The sequence below is a fragment of the Martes martes genome (genome assembly GCF_963455335.1).
Source record: "Martes martes genome assembly, chromosome: 3".
Taxonomy (NCBI): domain Eukaryota; kingdom Metazoa; phylum Chordata; class Mammalia; order Carnivora; family Mustelidae; genus Martes; species Martes martes.
The window spans coordinates 127753107-127773683 of NC_137890.1; the positions used below are offsets into that span (position 1 = coordinate 127753107).

General features: G+C 40.9%; 1 protein-coding gene across 5 annotated transcripts in view; it reads right to left on the reverse strand.

The window, feature by feature from the left end:
* The window catches only part of MAP3K20 (mitogen-activated protein kinase kinase kinase 20), a 179826-nt gene that overhangs the window by 36415 nt on the left and 122834 nt on the right, over nt 1-20577 (reverse strand). For 3 of the 5 annotated variants that reach the window (XM_080799526.1, XM_080799524.1, XM_080799525.1), the window contains exons 10-12: nt 18385-18491; nt 11005-11140; nt 1593-7273 (exon numbers count right to left, since the gene is read on the reverse strand). In XM_080799526.1, coding sequence (XP_080655652.1) covers nt 6890-7273; nt 11005-11140; nt 18385-18491 — 627 coding nt within the window. In that variant the 3' untranslated portion in view covers nt 1593-6889. Of the gene's footprint in view, nt 1-1592; nt 7274-11004; nt 11141-18384; nt 18492-20577 lie in introns of those variants that run through there. The other 2 variants (XM_080799522.1, XM_080799523.1) reach the window with 1 other exon arrangement.

Below are 20577 nucleotides of genomic sequence, written 5' to 3' on the forward strand. Positions count from 1 at the left end.
GGAAAAGTATGCCCCTCCCTTCCAGCAGCTTTTAATTTAATGGGGGTGAAACAAATATGGATTGTAGATGGAGGAGTTCAAGGCTGCCTTCATGCCGGTTCACTCAGTGCCTGGCAGTGCCTGCCATACGATCCTCGGTAAATTTTTGTTGAACCATGTTGTTGAATGAATACAACTGCGAGGTACAGTAACTAAAATGCTCAATTCTCTGGTACAGAATTCAATGCCTGTGGATTTACCAGGGAAAAGCGAGGGTTTCACAGACTAAGATGGGGGGAACGGAAGGCAGGGTGCGTTGAGCTGGGTACTATAGAGCAAGGAATAGAGAAGTTACTCTGGGCGAGGAGAAGCAAGAAGTCGAAACACTGACAGTGGTGTGGGGGAGAGGAAGGAAGGAGGGCACATTCGCCCTACCGGAGCACTGGACGTGCTGGAGGATAAAGGAAAATGCTTAACAGCTTTGCTTAAAATGCTTAAAATTCTCTCTGGCAGTGGTTAAAATCTCTATGGAGCTAAGTATATTATAAAAAAAAGAAAAAAAAACCCCAAACCCGCAAGTTACAATATATTTGAATGTGTAGGGTTTGGATATTATGGCTAAGTGGCAACCATAGAAATCACTGCTATTTTGTATGTACCCAGGGGCCCTCGTTCCCTCAGGATTGCCCCTCTCCTCCTCTGAAATACTTGACATATGTTGGAATCGTCACAGGCACTCACCTGCTTCAAGGATGCAGAAAGGAAAATGATTCGAAGAAAATCTAAAACTGAATTTGATCACAGAAAGTATATGACAGGTCTTACATCTTCACAGGGCAGCTGAATACAGCTGCAGAAACGTGTCATTCCCTTTGCCCATCACGGAAACCGATGTGAAATAAGGAACTTCTCCGAAGAGTTTGAGGACCAACAGACTGAGTTACAGAACAATTTCCCTGCGCCAAGGTTAGCCTCTCTGGGGAGTGGGGGGATGTGCAGTGTTTTGGTTTGTATACAATCCCTGAATGGTGTGCTAAACAAAATAGGTAAATAAGTATTTCTTAAATAAAAGCTGTAAATGTCACTACTAATCAAAACTAATATATTTGGTTTTAGGGTCCAAAGGAGAGGGGAAGAGTTCTGAGAGTGGCTGAAGATGACGCCAAGAGGAAAGGCATAGATTCGGTTTGCTAACCCCTCCGGCAGGACTCCTGCCCCAGGCTGGTAGAGATCAGTGAGGGAAAGGCAGGAGCCAGGCACTGCTTCAAGACGGTTTGAATTTGGCAAGACCGGGGGTAAGAGTTAATGATCTCCAGTCACATCGTGGTTTACCATTTCCTTTATGCTCTCCGTACCTTCTTAGCATGTGAGTGTCTGCTGTAGGGTGAGCTTTAAGATTTTCATTCTTTGGGGATTTAAAAAAAAAAGAAAACACCACCTCTTGACTGTCCCGTCACTCTACAGATTCGTTATTTACACCCAACTGATTTCGGGAGAGAAAAGCTCACATTTGTGTGCATGTGTGTGACAGTGATGCCTTCCAAGGATGTTGGGAATCCAATCTAACAAAGATCGGATATACACAGCAACACATAACAAAGGGATTTACTGTCAAAACGTTTATTGCAAAATGGAGTCTTAAAACAAAGAAAAGCAGAGAAAAGTTCACATCAAAATGAAATGTATGACACCAACTTAGATTTCTGAATACATTGTGGACTCCGTGCCGGAATATCAAATTCCAACTACGAAATCAATAGCTGAGTCATCTTACCACACACGAGTGAAACGGAATCTTCCATACAAACATTATACACGATATTTGGCATAGGATTTGCTCAGAATAACATTGTAATAGAATAGTTGAGGAAAAAAGGTTTTGTTTAAAAAAAAAGTGATAATGCCATCCTCTATTCAAAGCGCACACTCAATATAAATATTTTCTATTATTTAGTACAAAATTTGTTCAAGAGTGCAAAAGCAGTTTGTGCAGTGTACTGTACCTGACGTTAAAAGATAAACTATTCTGCACATTATATAAAATAAGGTAGGTGCTGAAAATGCTAGTTGTAAAGTCAGTAATCACATGCCCAAAAGCTCCCCGCCCCTCCTCAGCCCACAGAATGCAATTCGGCTGAGCCCGAGGGGAACCCCGCTAGCCCTCGGCTTCCCTGGTGCACACTCGTTTTCCATGGCAGAAATGCTATTGCTTGCAGGCTATGCCACAATCTAGAGAACGGACCAGATTCTTCTCTCCGGCCAGGCTTAAAGCCGGAATAGGAAAACAGCCTGAATCCAAAGCCGCAAAAGGTGCCTGATTATAGAAAAATGATGCCCTATTACGAACGTGGTGTGGTGAAACACTGCTGGTTGTTAATAGGCCCACGAGTCTAGTGTTAGCAAAAACCCAAAAAAGTATCAATGTTGAACTCCGAATAGCTTTTCTAATGAGCTTGTCTGAAACGCTCCCTACTCCAGTGAGCACGCGGAGGACTAAAGTTCCGTACGTCCCAGAGAAGTCACGCCGGCTCTCTGCCGCCTGTCACCTCCGATTCCTTGACTTTAATGGGGATCCCTTTTGAATAACTCAGCTGTTGCTTAGGTCTAAAAAATCTGCTGCCTGTTAGAAATCACTGGCTGAATGCTGGCCCTCAGCCTTTCCAGAGCATCCCAAACAAGCGTGCTCTGTGCCTTCAACCCCTTCCCCTGGGTTATTAAGTATAAAATATTAAAATATGATTTTCTTTCAACAGAAGGCCCTTTTAAATTAACCTGGCTGCTCTGCAGGACTGTAGCTTCCTCAGGGATGTGTTTCTGTTTTATTTATTTTGGAATTAGTGTGATGGAGGAGAGTGAGCCCCTCCCCCAGGTACATTTTGTTGTTTTATGAAGTTTCCACCAGGGGAAAGAAACCATTTTTCCACAAGTGGGGACTTAAGATAAATGTCACCAACCTATACAATTCAGATTGTACAGTAGCTGTCATTTTGAAACTGCGTCTTTTGAGTTGAGCAAGTTTGTTTAGGTGAGGGGTGGGGGCGGATGAGTTGGAGAACTCTTAAACTGTCAGGGTTGGCAAGTTTCTCAGTGGGGGGAGGGGCACTGCTCTTGGTACTGTGGGTGGAGTCCTTCACTGGGTGGACTGCCCCGGGTGCTGGGCACTCAACCGCACCCCTGGTCCCTGTGAAGACCCAAACTCTGCCCCAGCACTTGCAAACACCATTAGGGGCCCTAGCTGAGAGTGGCTGGTAGGGTGTTCTCAAATTCTGTATGATCGGCTTTCTGAATACAGAAAAAAAGACGGAAAAGACTAGTTATATTCTCAGTTGTATGACTCTGACGATATTACCACAGAGTTTCAATTATCATTTTGAATCTCTCAATTTCTTAGGGTTTCTTTAATTATTCTCTTTATAAATGTACGTTCTTGTAAGTCAGGTAACTGGAAATACATCCAACAGCAAGAATTTGCCATTTCAAAAACTGATCTGAAAAGTGAATTAGAGGCAGCACAATTAACATCGTCTTTGGAAATTCTATGTAATAAACAGTTCTTTTAAGAAGTGATAAAACTGGGAACCTGGGTGGCTCAGTGGGTTGAGCCTCTGCCTTCAGCTCAGGTCATGATCTCAGGGTCCTGGGATCGAGTCCCGCATCGGGCTCTCTGCTCGGCGGGGAGCCTGCTTCCCCCCTCTCTCTCTGACTGCCTCTCTGCCTACTTGTGATCTCTCTGTGTCAAATAAATAAAATATTAAAAAAAAAGAAGTGATAAAACTAATAATAGTCTAAAGATCGTCTAAATCATCTTTACAGATAGAGTACAGATAGAGTGAGACCACTTTAAAATTCTGTTTATACGATTCAGATTTTAGGGATGTTCAAACCCGCAGAAAGACACGGATTTGGAACGAGAGAGTAAAATAATGCCGTGTGGTAATTACAGTAGAATTCCAAGTGGAGAACAATTTTAAGCTTCTCACTGAAGCTTTCGATTCTGCTGTATCCTAAACCCCTGAGGTTTCTTTTTGGTAGAGTACTGAGCTACAGCCATCCCGGGGGATACTGGTGAGGAAAGTGACAGCACTTGAGAGATTGGGAACTATTACCTCATTAACGGTAAAACCTTGGTCTGAGTATAGAGTCCTATTACCTTTCTCTTTTGCCCTAATTGGCTACTTTCATGAAGGCACCAAAATTTTATGTGTAATTATAATAGGCTTATATGTAAATGAAGAAAAATGTCAGTTTCCTTCTATTTATATGTTCTAATTTTGTTGACGATGATTCTTAACTGAGAGACAGGGTTTACATTCTTACGTAAAGTGCACAGATTCCAAATTCTCAGAGATCCCCTTATCAGTGCAGCTTTTCTCTCTGCCCACACTGTCCACTCCGAGGCACTCCCCCATGTGTCATCCTCTTTCCCCGCTCCCCTTTTCAGCATGCACTTGTCAACCGTTTACATACTAGTAAGGCATTCGTTTTGTTGATGTCAGGCTCTGCGGACATGGATGCCCTGTGGCGCAAGCATGGCCCCGTCGCTGCGCCCTGGAACAGGACCTGGCACAGACGGGGGCCTCAGTGAGTATCCGTGGAACGGATGACTTTCTCTTTACCCCAAAAGATGGGCAAGAGGCTTTTAAACTGCTTCCTCTTTGGCTCTCTCTTTCAGGTTGCTGGACCACAGTGACTCGGATGTGCCCCGAAGTCAAGAGTTGAAAACCAGCCCTCTGCCCCGCTCCCAGATGTTCTGCTTGAGGGGCTCAGCTTGAGGGAGGGAGCACGGCTCTGCTGAGCACAGACAGGATGCCCGTACGTGTTTGTGCCTGGGTGCCACCAGCACCAGCTCGTGGTGCTACCATGTCGGCTCCTAGGGAACCCATCTTCTAGGGGAAAGGTCTACCTATCCGTTGTTTTTACCTAGTCTGTGGGTGTAGCAGGGCCTGCCGATTCCTCAGCTGCGTAGTCTTCAAAGAGCAACAGATTAAATTTGTTTATATGGTTTATATTCTAGGAATGTTCTCTTCTACCTTTCCTGCAAGCCGTTCACTTTAACTTCCATTTCCGGCTACTCAACAAGCATGACTTGAAATTGATAGTTTAGTTCTCCAGGTTACTGTAACTACTTATTTTCTTTAGTACCTTTTCACTGGCTAACACTAACTGACCACTTGCCATGGGCCTGGTACTGTGTTCATAAAACACATACACTGTGTTACATACGTTATGTCACTTAATCCTCACAACAGTCCTTTGAAGGGGGCTCTGTTATTATTCCCATGTCAAAAATGAGCAGATACACAGAGGTTAAATAATTTTTAACAGATTACACAGCAGTTTTGAATCCTAATTTGACTCCAGATTCTTCTCTTTATCACCCTGGTATATAGGCTGTTCTACATTTCACACCCAGAACATTTTAATGGTTATTTTTCTCCAAATAAAGCTGGCACAGTGTACTGATCATTTTGTGATATTTTTCAGCTGTTAATAGGGATTAGAAGCATGTCATGTTTCAAATTTTGAGAAGCTTTTTCTGACTGAATATACTTGGAAATAGTATTAGATAATATCTGTGATGACATCCTTTCTTAAATTTCCCATAAAAAGAACCATCAGAAGTATTTTACTGTAATAGTCAAATGAATGGCACTTCTTTCCAATACAGGCTGAAAAAAAGTTTTTGTGCCTTGGCCTTTCTGTGTGTCTGTGTGTGTGTGTGTGTGTGTATACACACACGCACAATGTTTTGTAGTTTTTTAATCAGTGTTTTATAGTTTAAACAAGCTTTGACAAATATAACATTCTGAGAATATTACTCTGGCGAACTAGGTTTTCGGAGAGACACCTACATTTACTTCTGTTTAACACTGGCATGGCTGAGTCAGGGTTAAAAGGAAAAAAAAAAAAGACCACTCTGGAAGGCTGGATTTGATATAAAAAGGACCCTTCATCCTATACTTCTGTCTCAGTAAGTATAACTTATCCTTGCCATTCCTTTCATAATCTTTAGTTCCTTCTTTAAAACCTCTCTACATATATCTAGAACCCAGGATGCTCCTTTCCCACTAGGGGTGCAGAGCGGGTCTGTGTCCCCACTTGATATCAGCTTGCAAGCAGCCCTTTAAGACCATCTCTTTCTCCTTTTAGAAACTGAGCCTCAGATGACAGTGTTGTTCAGAAGCTTCCAGGGCTAGCACTGGTATGAAAGCCTGCAACATCTGCTGTTGGCTTCAAATGAGAGTATTTCTTCTTCCAGTGTATTACTGAGAATCTCTCTCAGGTTTTAATGGGAGTAGTTGTGCCATTAAGTATTGAAAATTTGTGGCGTTTCGGTATTTCTGAAGAAGTATTTGTTATAGTCTTCTTTCATCTCAGTTTTTTTATTGTTAGATTTTGTAGTCACTATCAAGTATTTCTGACAGTGCAGTGTATTACCATAAGGAAAAAAAATGTAGTGTGTTACAGGAAAATCAGTGTCAGAGAAGAATTAGGAGGTAAGAGTGCTTTTTCAAAATGTAAGTCTTCTTAAGCAATTAAATAAATGAAATCAAATCAAATACAAATGTTAAAGTATTTGTTTAAAAAAAAAAGAAAGCCACAATGTAATTAGTTAAAACTACTATATTGTAATAGAATCACAGATTTCTATAATCAGGCACCACATTTGCTGACTCATTAAATAGACCTTTCTGCCTTAATTCCCCCCAGTAACCCCCCATTTTTCTGTAAGCAGGGAAAAAAAAAACAAAACTAAAATCATTCAAGAAATGACTGTCATAGAAATGTGATTGGCCTAAAAATTCAGTGCTCAGTTTTCTACTTCCTTACTGGTTTTTGTACAGACTGAGATAGCAAGTTTCTTTTGTTTTTCCACACATTTTCCATTTTATTATTTTGCTTTCTGCTTTCATTCACTATTATTATCCATGTCATTATCCTCCTCATCACCGTCATCATCATCATCATCGTCACCTTCTGACAAGTCAAAATCACTGAACCCCAGGGCCATGTTGACCTTCTTCCCCCTTCTCTTAGATGTGGTTTTGGAAGAATTCTGCTTGGCTTGCATGTTTATCTGCATCCCAGAATGCAGCACAGCTCCTGCTTTGTTCATTGAGAAGATATCCCCAAAGCCCATCAGCATCATGGCCTGCAGACTTTGGTTCATGCCATGGCCCTCCCCGTTACTTGCTGCTGTGATCTGACATGACATCTCTGCACTGTTTGACTCCTCTGTCTTAGATTCAAAGTAAGACTCCTCAGACATTCTTGCAGCAAGAGGCAAGAGAAGCTATCATGAGGGAAGAAAGGACAGAAGTAAAAAGAGAAATTAGGACCAATTTAAATAAAGCAAACAGATACCACAAAATTAGTGGGTGCTGCACAGAAGGTAAATGATTAGTGAAACAAATGAATGTAGGGAATTACTGGAGAATTTATTTAATGGCACGTTTGGCTTCAGCGTATTTGCCATAATTTATAAATGACAGAGTAAATCACAACCAAAAGTTTGCAAAGCATCGCAGCAGGCCAAATTTCAAATGGGAAGGAAGTTGCAAGTTTTAAGCTCTCATTTCACTTAAAACAAAAGTAGTTTTGAGGACTGCACTTAATTTTTCCCAATTTCACTTTCACGGAGACATTTAGCTAACTATTAAATTAAAAAAGAAATTAAGTAGAGATTAAATCTCAAGTAAAAAAAAATCAAGAAACCTTGTACCAAAGAATAAAACTTAGAGGAAGCATGAAAACAGTTCGGTAGTCAATACCCTTCTACGGAAATCTGGGCCATTACTCTCCTTTTTATCTAGATTACTATTTGAATCTAAACTAAAAACGAGTCTAGAATTCACTGGTTTCCATTTATTATTTATTATAGCCAGATGTAATACTGGTTATTCAACTTATGACATAATTCATTTGTGAAATGAATTCATTTGTGTAAATTCTAGATGTCTCTAATACTTAAGTATGAACAAGTATGTAAATACAGATGACAACTGGGAGGAGAGGAAATTAGTATTATTTTAAACTGTTACCTTTTGCTCTATTCTCTAAGTGTCCTTCTTTTAGCAGAATTTGTTTTCTAGGAATCCCCGCTCTCACATCTATTTTCTACCTTATATAATTATTTTGAACAGCTAACCTGTTCCCATAAGTGTTGATCATATTTCAGAGGCAGAACTGGCAAGATCTAAAAAGGGTTACTGCCTCTTCTTTTGAGGAATAAGCAATTGAGGCTTATATTTTTGGTGTTGCTTAAATATTGGTAACTTTATGATAAAAAATGTACAAGTAACATATGGGGTAACCGTAACATCCTGGATGTAAGTACACACTTTAAGGCCAATTTCCTAATTTTTAAACTGGAGTTTGGGGGGGGGGGGGTTGTTTTTCTTTTTTTTAAAGTAATCTCTACACCGTCTATGGGGCTTGAACTCATGACCCCGAGATCAAGAGTTGCATCCTCCTCCAACTGAGCCAACGAGGCACCCCCTGGAGTTGAGTTTTTAAAAAAGTTATCTTACTGTATTAGGAAAAGATCACCAGAGTTGTTAGCTCATTTAGAATTTCATATTCTTCAGCTAAAAAGTACCAGTTATATGGAAGAAAAGAATTGCTTTAGCTCCTTTAACACTGGAAAAAGGATATTACTTTCCTTGCAGTCAAACTTCCCAGCTTTTCAGATTTGTTTTCAATTGTTAGATCTTCTTAGGGAGCACTTTCTTGTTGATTTATTTTATTATTTCATGGGTCCTTCTTCACATTATGTTAAGTTCTCAACACAGATGTCTCTCAAATAAGTTTTTATTTTGAATAGCAATAAAATTTCTACATCAAGCTATAACAATCATTAAAAAACCACTGTCCGAATTTATGTAGGGAGAATTCACCTGCCCAAATGATTTCAACTAATGTTTTAATTTCAGGAAGGAAAACAGCATCCTTCCTTGAAATAAATCCAATAATTCCATTTTTTATGAAGTTACATAAATGTTAAACTTTTATAATTAAGATGAGGCTACATACATACAGAAAGCCTAAGCCTCCAGCTACTTCCTTTTAAAAAGGCTTATTTTATCTTTCTCTCATAAACCTCATTTAAAGTCAACTAGAAACTGATGTAAGGATGAAAGAAAATACCTACTTAGAAAATACCTGAGCACAAACTTTCTTTCCTTCAGAAATACCAGCTCTAAGCAGAAGAGACATTAAAAGCAAATACTGTAAGAAAGAAAACTTAGCCCTCATAGGTTTAAAAAAAAAAAAAAAAGGGAAGAAAATCTCTGAGATCATGCTTCATGTTGTCCATTGTTAGATGGTAGCCTTCGAAGCAGTTCCTTTACAGAAAGTTTTCTGGAGTTAAAATGCAAGCATACAACCTACTGAGTACTCCTATGGTTTCATTATTTATTACACAACTATGTTACTAAGAGCAATAGTGTGTGCAAGGCAGCCCATGATTTCTTAGCAAAACTAATGCCAATAAACCAAAGAAAGATTCTAAGGCAGACTGTAATAGGCAGTTTAGAATTTTTTTTCTTACAATGCTACATTTAGAAGGAGTCAAGACATGCAGTGCTTTAAAGCTTAAGATTTCAATGTACTTAAAACAAAACAAAACAACAAACACCTCTGAGCCTTGAGAAGACCACCATAGTCCTGCCTCTCCTCAGCTGGGGAAGGAACCTAGGGGAGAAGCTGCACTCCTCGCAGACCCTGAGGGTGATGCTTTCTGAGTCTGCCAGTTGGGACCAATTCAACCAGAACAGGAGACTCCCCTCCACTTCCTTCTTGAGAGGCAAGTTAAATTCACTGAACTTATAAACTGTGATACCTTTTAATGTCCCATGGCAGTCTTATGTGTAGCAATTCAGTCCTTACTTTGGAAATCCCTGCACAGCCAAAGTCATTTTGGAAAAAAGTTAATCTGATAATAAACAGTTAATTTCACTGTGTTTTCCTTTTGTGGATATCAGGTTGCTTCTCCACATGAATTGGAAAAGGAGGCAAAACTATTTTATTCTTTAGACACTGGAAAATACTTTGCAACTAGGCACTGGCTGCTTAATGAAGATTAAGGCTTTTAAAAATAGGAAAGCTTTTTAAAGATCACCAAGTGAAGGGCATTTAAGTATCTTTTTTGTGTGACTGCCACAGCAACTATCAAAAATGAATTTAAAATACATAACAAGTTTACCTCTAATCTCACCATTACTTGTGATTTGAAAGTGGACAAACACTCCCCATTAAAAACCCTGAAAAAGCCAATGATAAACTTAATTCCTGAAATGATAAATCATTCAAAATAGGGAAGAATCCTAAAAATTTGATTAGACTTTAATATATCATGGCAAGATGTAGGCACAAGCTCAATATATACCAAGTGAATTCCTTAAAAAGAATTTTTATTTTCCTCTCAACAGAAGACTTGGAAGAAAACCAAGGTATTTCCTAAGTGTAGTAAATACTGGAGGCTTGTCTCAAGGGAAGTCTTTTTCCAATCTTTTGCTGCCATGATTAGAACACTACATCGAGCAAGGAATATTAATGCTTGTCACTTATATGTCACTAAATTTGCTTTCTTTTAGGAGGAAGACTTGGTTAAGTTCTGCCACATCAAGACTCTTAGACAGCTAGCTGCCTCGGCGTTATGCTTATTAATTACTGATGGACTCCGTGGAGTTAATCAGCCTTTAGGCGCACGTTCTGGGGATCTAACAGATGGTATGAAAATATACTGCATTTTATTTTTGTAATCCTAACGTACAAACACACTGACAATAACAGTTCTTAGAGAAAGAGCCAAAAATAGGCTAAGCTTTTCTTTTACATTTCTGGCCTTTTGTTAATTGAAATTAGATCTGTGTGCTACTTGAGTGTAAACGCAGCCCCTTTCCCGTGCAGGCAGAAGGCAGGAAGTGAGGAGGTGGGAGGGGGCCAGGGGAGGGCGGCCATGCTGCCCCGCTAGGCTACAGCTTCTAAGTGGGGGGACTGAGCCACCCTGTTGCGAGCACTCACCGGGGTGTTGGACTGCTCTGTCAGCTTTTGCTCCCACATCCTCAGACGTCTTTCCCGTTCTTTGAGTTCCTGCTCTTTACAGCTGAGGTCCCGTTCGAGTTTCTTCAGCCTCTCGAGAGTTGCCTCAATTTCGCACCTGCATGGGGATAACCGGTTTAAGTCTCAGCTTTGCTCACGAGTTACTGAATGCTTAGTGGCTCATCAGAATGCTTAATGTAAAACGTTAACATTTGCACTTTTATTGTTCACCAGTTTTGAAATGTAGTGGACATCTGTCACTGCAGAAGTTTCAGGTGTAGAGCAGACTAGTTTGACTTACACATACTGTGAAATGATGACGCTATAGATCTCGTGAGCATCTATCATCTCATACAGAGAAAGAAAAAAAGAAAAATATTCTTGTGACGAGGACTCTCAAGATTGACTCTCTAAACAACTGTCACGTGTATACTATATTGGACGGCAGTCATCATGCTATACGTTACATTCCTTGGACTTACGGATCTCGTGACTGGAAGTCACAAGACCACCTTCCTCCTATATGCCCCTCCCACACCACCGCTGGTGACTGGAAATCTGATCCTTTTTCTCTGTGAGGTTGGGAAAACTTGAGCTTCAAAACCAAACCGTAAACTATCAGAGAAGAAGAGATCTGTGGCATCCTGCAAAAACAGGGGGTTTCTAGTTGAGGAAAAGAAGTTCAAGAGACTTCCTTACCGAAGCATCGAAGACCCACCTGTAGAGCCTGAGCCTCGGGGCTGCACCTGGTTTAGCTAAACAGTGGACGCTGACATTCAAGTAGCCCTTTACAGCTTGGAAAGCACTATCACACAGCGTCTCATCTTATTCTTGTAACAACCCCGAGAAACAGGCACTAACTCCACAGAGATGGGGAAAATGATACTCAGGTTAGGCGACCCGCATCACTTCGCCAGTAAATGCACGTTCGCTGGGTCCCTGGCTGGGCAGCTCGGTCAACAGATTCACTGACCCAGTTTCCTCAGCTGTAGGGGGTGATGATTATCTTACATCAGGGTTCCCCACTTGCCTGATCCTAATAACTACCTGGGCAGCTTGTTAATAAGTATACAACAAAAAAACACAGATTCCAAGGACCACTTCTTTAGAGCTCAGGATTCAGTCGGGCTGGGTGGGGCCCAGGAATTTCCATTACTTAATAAAAGACTGAGGTAACTTTTATAATCAGGCAAGTGTGGGCCAGATGAACTCTAAGAGCCTTTCAAAGTCTAATCATTTTTTTGGGACGTTCCCTCCTTAGTCTCTATAGGCCGACCACACTCACCCCTTAGAGCATGTCCAGTTCTAGAAACCCCTCCTTTGTGGGAAGTGAACTGTTGACATCGCTCAGCACAAGCTGTCTTCTTCCTTCAGGGCTGTCACAGTGTGTAAGTCTCAGTTATGCTCTGAGAGCTGAAAGTTCCTTCCCTTGGCTTTCTGAAAGGCCTGGAAGCAGCTGACGGCTGGAGGTCAGCAGGTGCCGTGGAGAAAGACCCACTGCGCCAGGGCATGAGGCTGGCGGGGACCCTGACTATGGACGGTACCGCCCCAGATCGAAGTTAATGGGTACATGTAACGCAAATCTGCTTTTTTAGCTCCAGGGAAAATTAGAATATATGGCCATCTTATTCCAACGCCCTTGTGGATGAGAACTAACTGGAAACCAAAAAGCTGTGGGCATTAACTGGCAACATCCAACACAGGAAGAGCTACTGAGGGGGGTCTGGACCTGGGCCTGGCACTTTGCTTCCCTGGTTGTCCGAAAGGCACACCTCAGAGCCAGGGAGGTAGCAGCGAGCGTAAAAGCATCTGCTGTCAACACTCCAGCCCTTTCCCTGGTGCCATTTGAAAACAACAGAACGACAGAAGTAGAGTCACACTACATACCCTGAAGAAAGGCACTAAATCAGCGATCTTTCAGAACTGTGACTGTCCTAAAATCCACATTTTATATTTCTGGGTATTTCTGACAAGAGTATTATGCACATTCATAGATGAGTTTCTGTTTATTTTCCAAATGGAGGACTGAGAGGGAAGAATCACTGTGGAAAACCTTAGGGGAAACTTCTATAACAAAGGAAGGAAGGATGAGCCCCCTGGCCAAGAAAAGGAGAGGGTCAGAAGGTGACAGGAGGAGGCAGCAGAGCCCGGCCCACTCCGTGGCAGAGGGCCAGGGCCAGGGCCTGGGGCTGCTGCCTGCAGTGCTCTGCCCGGCCACCCGCACCCCTGCCAGAGAGATGGAGCCTGCCCAGGCTCTGTTTGGTCAGGGTCCTCGGCCAGCACATTTGAGTTCACTCGTAATTTAAGCCAAGTTTCAGCTCTGGGAGCCGACTGTGATTTTGAGCCCTTCTGGAAAACAATTGTTAAGTAAGCTGAAAGCTGTGACACGGAAAGCCAAACACGGTCTAAAATGTGCTTCCTCAACCCTCTCCTCAGGCTCAGCGCCTCCAGCACTGCTCCCCCAGGTGCCCCGCATCAGCCAGGAGTGTTGGATGCCACGCAAACCTCAGGAGGGCAACGTGACAGCTGCCCCCTCGTGGTTCCCTGTGTTGCCCGTGCATTGTTTTGCGTCAAATGCATCTGTTGATGTACCTATATCGCTTTCTATAAGTAAAAGAGTTTTAGTTGATGAAAATTGCTTTTTCTTAACCCAGATCCAACTGAGGTTGACTTCCTCTAGTATCAATTTTCCATATGCCAAAAGCAGGGAGTGAACTGCAACTACCTTTAGAGGTCAATTTGTAAAAACAGCCATATTAGATAGGATGATAAATAGATAATATGTAGTGTTACATATTAAATGATTTGTGCTAATATCCAAATCGTAGATTACATTTCTGGATCTGTTTTTTGTTTTTAACAAGGCATGCCACAGCGAGAGTGTTCTGATCACCAAGGAGGAATACAACCAGCAAATACTCTGCCAAGAACCCCAGCTCTGAACGCACCGTCCCAGCACCACACAGCTCGCTCAGTACAGATTACCACAGGTCTGTCGACAGTCACATGAGGCCATGAAAATTGCAAACATGACCAACAGGGTGACACACTTCCTGTTCATAATACTCACTGCTGTTATTGCTAATAAGTCAGTAAAAGGAGCAAGAAGCTAAGAAATAAGATGAAGAGATGACTTTCCTAGCATCTGTTAGGTCAAAGGAGAAAACACAGCTTAGGTGGCTTTTAATAACCCAGTTTGAAAAACAGCTTTAAGAAGAATAATTTAATTCTCTAGAACAGGGTGTCTCATTGGGTCCATGTGTGAGGAAACTGTACCAGAAAGCAAGCATTTGCCAGAAACACCAGATTTCCTACACGTGCTTTTGACTCTAGTCACATGGTCTCTAACACCAGACAAAAGTCAGGGGAAAGAACAGTCTGGATGTGTCATTCTTAGAAGTATCCAGATGATCTGACAAAGCATTTAATTCTTTTTGGTATGTGGCACAGAGTGGGATAGATGGTTTGCCTTAATCATGACCTAAAACAGTCATGCTCTGTAGTATTTCTCTTCGTTCAAAGAAATCGAGTCAAGTGAACTCTTCGTGCTAATGAGTGGAAAGCTTGGCCCTGGCCACAGGTCTGGGAACAGCGCTGCACAGACTGTGTGCCACGGTGGGCCTCTGGGACCAGACCACGTGGGTGCCAGCCCCAGCTCTGTCTTACATGGAGTGATTTGAGACAGGTGACCCAACCTGTCCAGGCCCTAGATTGTGCATCTGTGATAAAAGTTCGGATTGCCATGTGGATTACACAAGATGATCCAGATCACAGTATAAGTATCTGGTAAGAGTATAATGAATGACAGCTGTGTGTATTGTTATTCAAATTAATATTAGTATTACTATCCTCTATGTTTTTTTTCTCTTTTTTTTTTTTTTAAGATTTTATTTATTTATTTGACAGATCACAAGTAGGCAGAGAGGCAGGCAGAGAGAGAAGGGAGGAAGCAGACTCCCTGCTGAGCAGAGAGCCCGATGCGGGGCTCGATCCCAGGACGTTGGGATCATGACCTGAGCCGAAGGCAGCGGCTTTAACCCACTGAGCCACCCAGGCGCCCCTATCCTCTATGTTTTTAACCAATTGCCAAGTTCACTTAGAACAGCCCTGTGACTTCTCAGACTGGTTTAGTGGTTCAAGTAAAGAGAGGTGTTCCCTCACCAGCTGTGAGGACTAACTAGTTCCTAAGAGACGGCCAAGGAGGAAGCCAGCGAGGCAACTGTTGGCTTTTTTCTAAAATACATTAATGTTATTTTCCTCAGCTTTTCATTGTGAAGCATTTAAAAAATCTATTATTCAACTTCTGGGTTTGTAGGCCAGGAAGCTATCCAAAGAGAAACCACTCTCTCGTAATTTCATTATCCAGTGGTAACACTGGCCTTTTGATACTTTCCTCTATGTGCACATACCATATACACATAACTACGTTTATTTTACAAAAAAAAAAATGGAATCATTCCAGTCATACTGGACCCTCGTCTCTATTTTTAAATCATCTGTCAGATCCGTATTATCACGAATGGGCCCATCTATTCTGTATCTGGAGCTATCATCAGTTTTTAAAACCATAAAAACCACAAAAACCCAAAAATCTTTTATTGCACTTTATGCCATTCTCGTTTGCATTTCTAGATGGCGCCGTGCTAGTAAGCTGGTGTCCATACATTCTTGTACAACCTTTCCATTTATTTTCTTAGGAATAAAATGGTAGTGGTGGAGCGGTCTGAAAGGTAGTATTTTCACCAGCAACATATTAGAAAGCGTACAATGCTGGATATTTTCATAATGTACATCTTTGCCAATCTGATAAATGAATTATGTTCCCTTACAGTTACTTGATTGGTAAGTGAGGTTAACTATTTTTCATGTGTTTTTTGGGCATTTGATTTCTCCTTTTGTGAAATGCCTTTCATGTCCTTTAGAATGAGATTATAATTAAAATGTTTTAAAGACAGCAACTCTGTCTACTATAGTGGTTTTCAATGTGTGATCTAAGGACCCATGAGAGCTTTTCAAAGGAATCAAGAGGTTAAACTGGTTTTCAGAATACATTAAGACATGATGTTCCTTTTCTACTCTCATTTTCTCACAAGTATACAGACTTCCAGAGGCATGATAAGTGGCAAAGCCGCTGGCTGAACGTAGAGGCAGGATTGTTTCTTAAATGAATCAATAACAACATATTTATGCTTTTATCTCCATTCTCATTTTGAGTGTGGTAAATGTTGACAGATATAATTTATTGAAACAAAAGCTCTTTGTAGCCCTCACTAATTTTTCAGAGTGTGACGGAGTCCTGAGACCAAAAACTTTTAGACCTGCTGAGCTACTATACAGGGCGAAATAGATTATACAGCAGTTTATGATGGGTATTGCTTTTGGCCATATGCAGCTTCTACATTTTTATATAGAAAACTCCTCCCTATATTCTGATATACAGTATCTGAGACACTGTACCTCAAGGGTATCAATAGTAATGTTACAATCCCACTGGTCTTCTGGAGAAGAGACCAAACAGCATCTCCTCAGGAAATCCTTTTATTACCTTGTTTGACTAGATTAGATTTCATGGTTGTATAGTCTCAGATATCCAGTACTTCTCTGTCATCACACTTATCAAAATAGTCATAAAATGTCACTTGTACATTTATATTTCGTAGTTTACATTAGACACTCAGATCCATGCTGGGCTGTTCTGCTCATCACCACAGCACAGCCCACGAGCCTGGTGCTCCAGCAGATGTTCCGGGACCACCTGAGTGAATGAACATCCAAAGCACACTTGGCATAGTCAACAGATTAGCTTATATATTTATATTCCCTTGTGTGATATCATAATGTCTTTTAGTATTACTATCACTATGCTGTTTCCTGCCCCTAGTATTTATTGAGCCACTGCTGTGTTCAAGGCACATTCTAGATGCTGCAGGTATAGTAATGAGCATAAGAAATTATCTGACCTTTTAACATTTCAGCCAGCAAGACACAGATTAAACAACCAACTAGGGTTGCTTATTCACTCCAGCAACAGTTGCAGCTCTGAAGGAGATGGTCCCAGGGCACATAAAGTGGAATCTCATCCATCTTGGGGCAGAAACACTTCCTTAAAGACATGTTATTTCAGTGGCTATCTGATGAATAGGAGCCCCGTTGGATGTGGGTGTCAGGGGTGGTATGCCGCTGAAAGGGATGACTTTTATACAGAAAGAAAATGCATTTGCAAGGACTCTGATCGAGGAAGAAATACACATCTGTTGAGGGACCAGAAGCCAGAGATTAAGAGGAAGAACTATATGCTTTTGAGGTAAGACTGCTGAGGTCAGAGTACAGAGGGTCTCCTGAGTCTCGTGAAGGGTTGGCCTTTGTATAGAGTAATCCCTGATACGGATTTTAAAGAGGAGTCATCTGTTAGACTTGCACTGGCCTCTTCCTGCAGGAAACAACATTATTACATGCTTTGTTAATTATTTAAGTCCAGAACAAAACCCATCATACCTACACTCAAGCAGACAGTATGACTTTTGTTTCCCTAAAAAAAAAATTCATTTGACTCACTGGCCCTGGATAGAGATTTCAAAAGTATAAAAATAAATCAGATTATTGTAAAACACAAACAGAAAGCCTAAGGAAATGTCTAATAACAGGAGTAAACAACACCATCATTTCCAAAGTGCATGCAGTATTCACTGGGCAACAGCAGGTGGCGTAAGGCGTTGCGTTACCGCTGTGGCTCTCCGGAGCAGAGATGAGTTACTTAAATCTCTGCTGAGTCAGGGAGGAATAATGTCAGCTCCCAAACATGCTATTTATATTCCTGCAGCACGTGACCTGGCTCAACGGTCGCATCCCAGGCTTGCTTCTTCCACTCACACAATACAATTCTCTCATTACTGAGTTTGTTTTACACTTGACAAAATTTAATAGGATTTATAGCATCAAAAGTTTTCTTTTAAAAGTGTTTTTATAGTCTCCCTACCCCCTCCATCAACAGATACAGCCCTCTGCAAATCCCTGGGCAAACAGTATTTTTATTTCCACTGGAGAGACGCCAAGACTCCCTAACACAGAGCGTGTGGTACAGAGAAATGTCTGGTGACTGTCTTTTGTCTCAGAAGATGTGATTTCAATATTTCCAAATACTGAGACGTATGATAAGGCAACAAGCTTTGAAGATTGCTGTTTTGTTTACATATGAAAGGGAGGCCTTATTAGATGTCCAAAAAAATTGAGCATAAAAAGCAAACAAAACTCTATGCTTAGAAGTCAGTACTGTCCTCAAGTTCACTGGTTCTCTTCTGCAGTGAAGCTGGTCATGGTCCTTCAAAGCCGGAGACCACATGACTCAGTACGGGGCTTACTCACCTCCACTCTGCCTTGTTGTGCAGGAATGAGTTACACTGGTCGGGAAGGTTCGTGTCATTTGACATGGACTCCAGAATCGAAATGATTTGCTTAAAAGATGGCCGTTTCTGAGGAAGAGAAAAGAATCACTCGTTGGGACTTAAAGTAAGTCTTGAAGAGAAAATCCGCAAACACAACGATAAGCTGGACGCACCACAACAATAAAACGGCATGCGGTGTCCTGAGTTAGAGTACGGCTGTCAGACCACTCAGGTTGAAGGGGACCATATTCCTTATTTTCAATAAATTATTTCTAAGAACAGAGGCAGATGTCATTTTTCTATTGTGTGGCCTAACGGTGGAATAATCACAGTTTTTCTCCAGATAAGGAAAGTATGAGTTCTCTCTTGGGTATGATGAAGGACTCCTAAAAGGGAAAAGGCAAGTCCTTTAAAAACCCAGAGGATACAGCAAGTTTAGTTAAAGTTAATGGCAGAGTCTGGGTGGGAGGTATACCGGTGTTCACTGTAAAATTCTTTCAACTTTTCTGTAGGTTTCAAATTCTTAGAATGAAATGATGGGGAAAACCCTAGTTAATGTTCTGAGAACAAAACTGCCTCAACCACTTGCTCAGAGAAAAATTCCCCAGTTTTCCAGCCATTTTTAACTTCACTGTTCTCAGTGTTTATTCCATGTCATGACTCGTTCTGGAGCGGAGAAACTCTAAGGCACGGTTTACTAGAAACCGAGAAAGCAGCAGTTAGGTGCATTTCTTTAGCTAGCAGTAACTCTACTTGTCTGTTTCTTTAGACTCCAGCCAAGGTTGAGACAGAAGGTTAAAACAAAAATGGAAGAAAGATAATAAAAGGATGATGCACATTCTCTCTTCATCACACCTCATAATTACACCATTTCTGAGCAAATTACAGTTGCAGCAATTAAAACATGCATTTTAATTTAGGAGCACAAAATAAGAAGGAACAGTGTTGAGGTAGCTTGCTCTCAGGACTTGAGTGCTTCCTACATTAAGAGAGACGATGTTTCCATTTTTTAGGAATATAAAACTGGGATACTTATTCTGAGTTCTGCCTGCATTGCAGTCTTTTAAGTCTTTTAAGGGAATGTGTGCCTGTGTGTGTGTGTGTGTGTGTGTGTGTGTGTTTAAGTAGAGGGCATAAGTAGCTAAATGTCACATAAAATCACATAAAACCATTCTAATAAGAAGTAAATGCCTGAAGTAGGAAATTTGAAAATTATTTTGTCCTCTTTTAGTTTTATCCCCATTTTAATTCCTCCTACTATGTGTCAGTGTATGAAAGGAAAAGTGAGCTGTTTGCTCAGGAATTAATTATAAAGGATTTTCATTTTGCACAGAAAAGCAGCAGGAGGGGTTAATGAATTTTTAAAGAATATTTCCCCCCACATTTAATCAATCTTGGAATAAAGTAAAAACTCTTTTGAAATCAGGTGACAAGTGTCCCTAGAAAAACCTTTATTTTATAGGTAGAATATACTCTCAGATGGAAATTATCAAAGTGAACATTTTAAAAACACAACAATGTAGAAATTTGTGGTAATGATACTTTATGAATACTCTGGTTGCAGAATACAATACCTGGTCCAGGCTTAGGTTCCTTCTAGTATTATGTAGATTTTGCTCGCATTAAAAAAAATTATAATTAGGACCATCTATTAAGCATCTATATACATTACTTTTTATCTTCATTATATAGATAAGGAAAATCCATCTTAGAAAATTATGGACTGCCCAGCATCACACTGGAAACAAGTTTCTGAATCAGGGGCAATGCTCTTAAACCCTTCAATGCTTTAGCACATGAGGGTAAGATGTTACTTCCTATCAAACTCAGGGCTTTTTTTTTTTTTTTTTCTATTTAGAAATGCCATTTTAGAACTGGAAACAATACGCACCTTTAGTTCCTCCTTTTCTTTGATAAAACACTTTGAGCACCTGGTATAAGCCATTGGCATGACCTGACATTCACCCAATACTAGCTTTCTCTTGTATTCCCTTCACCGTCCTCATTGCAAAAGAACATTTTTCTACAGGTGAACTGAATATTTTCATCTATGTCTTTAAAGCACAAGGGCTAGGGGGAAAAAAGAAAATAAAAGTTTTTAGCCAGTGATAGCTCTCTCTGTATGCACAGGAGTGGCAAGCACTAGTGGCTGAACTGCTACATACTTAAAGCC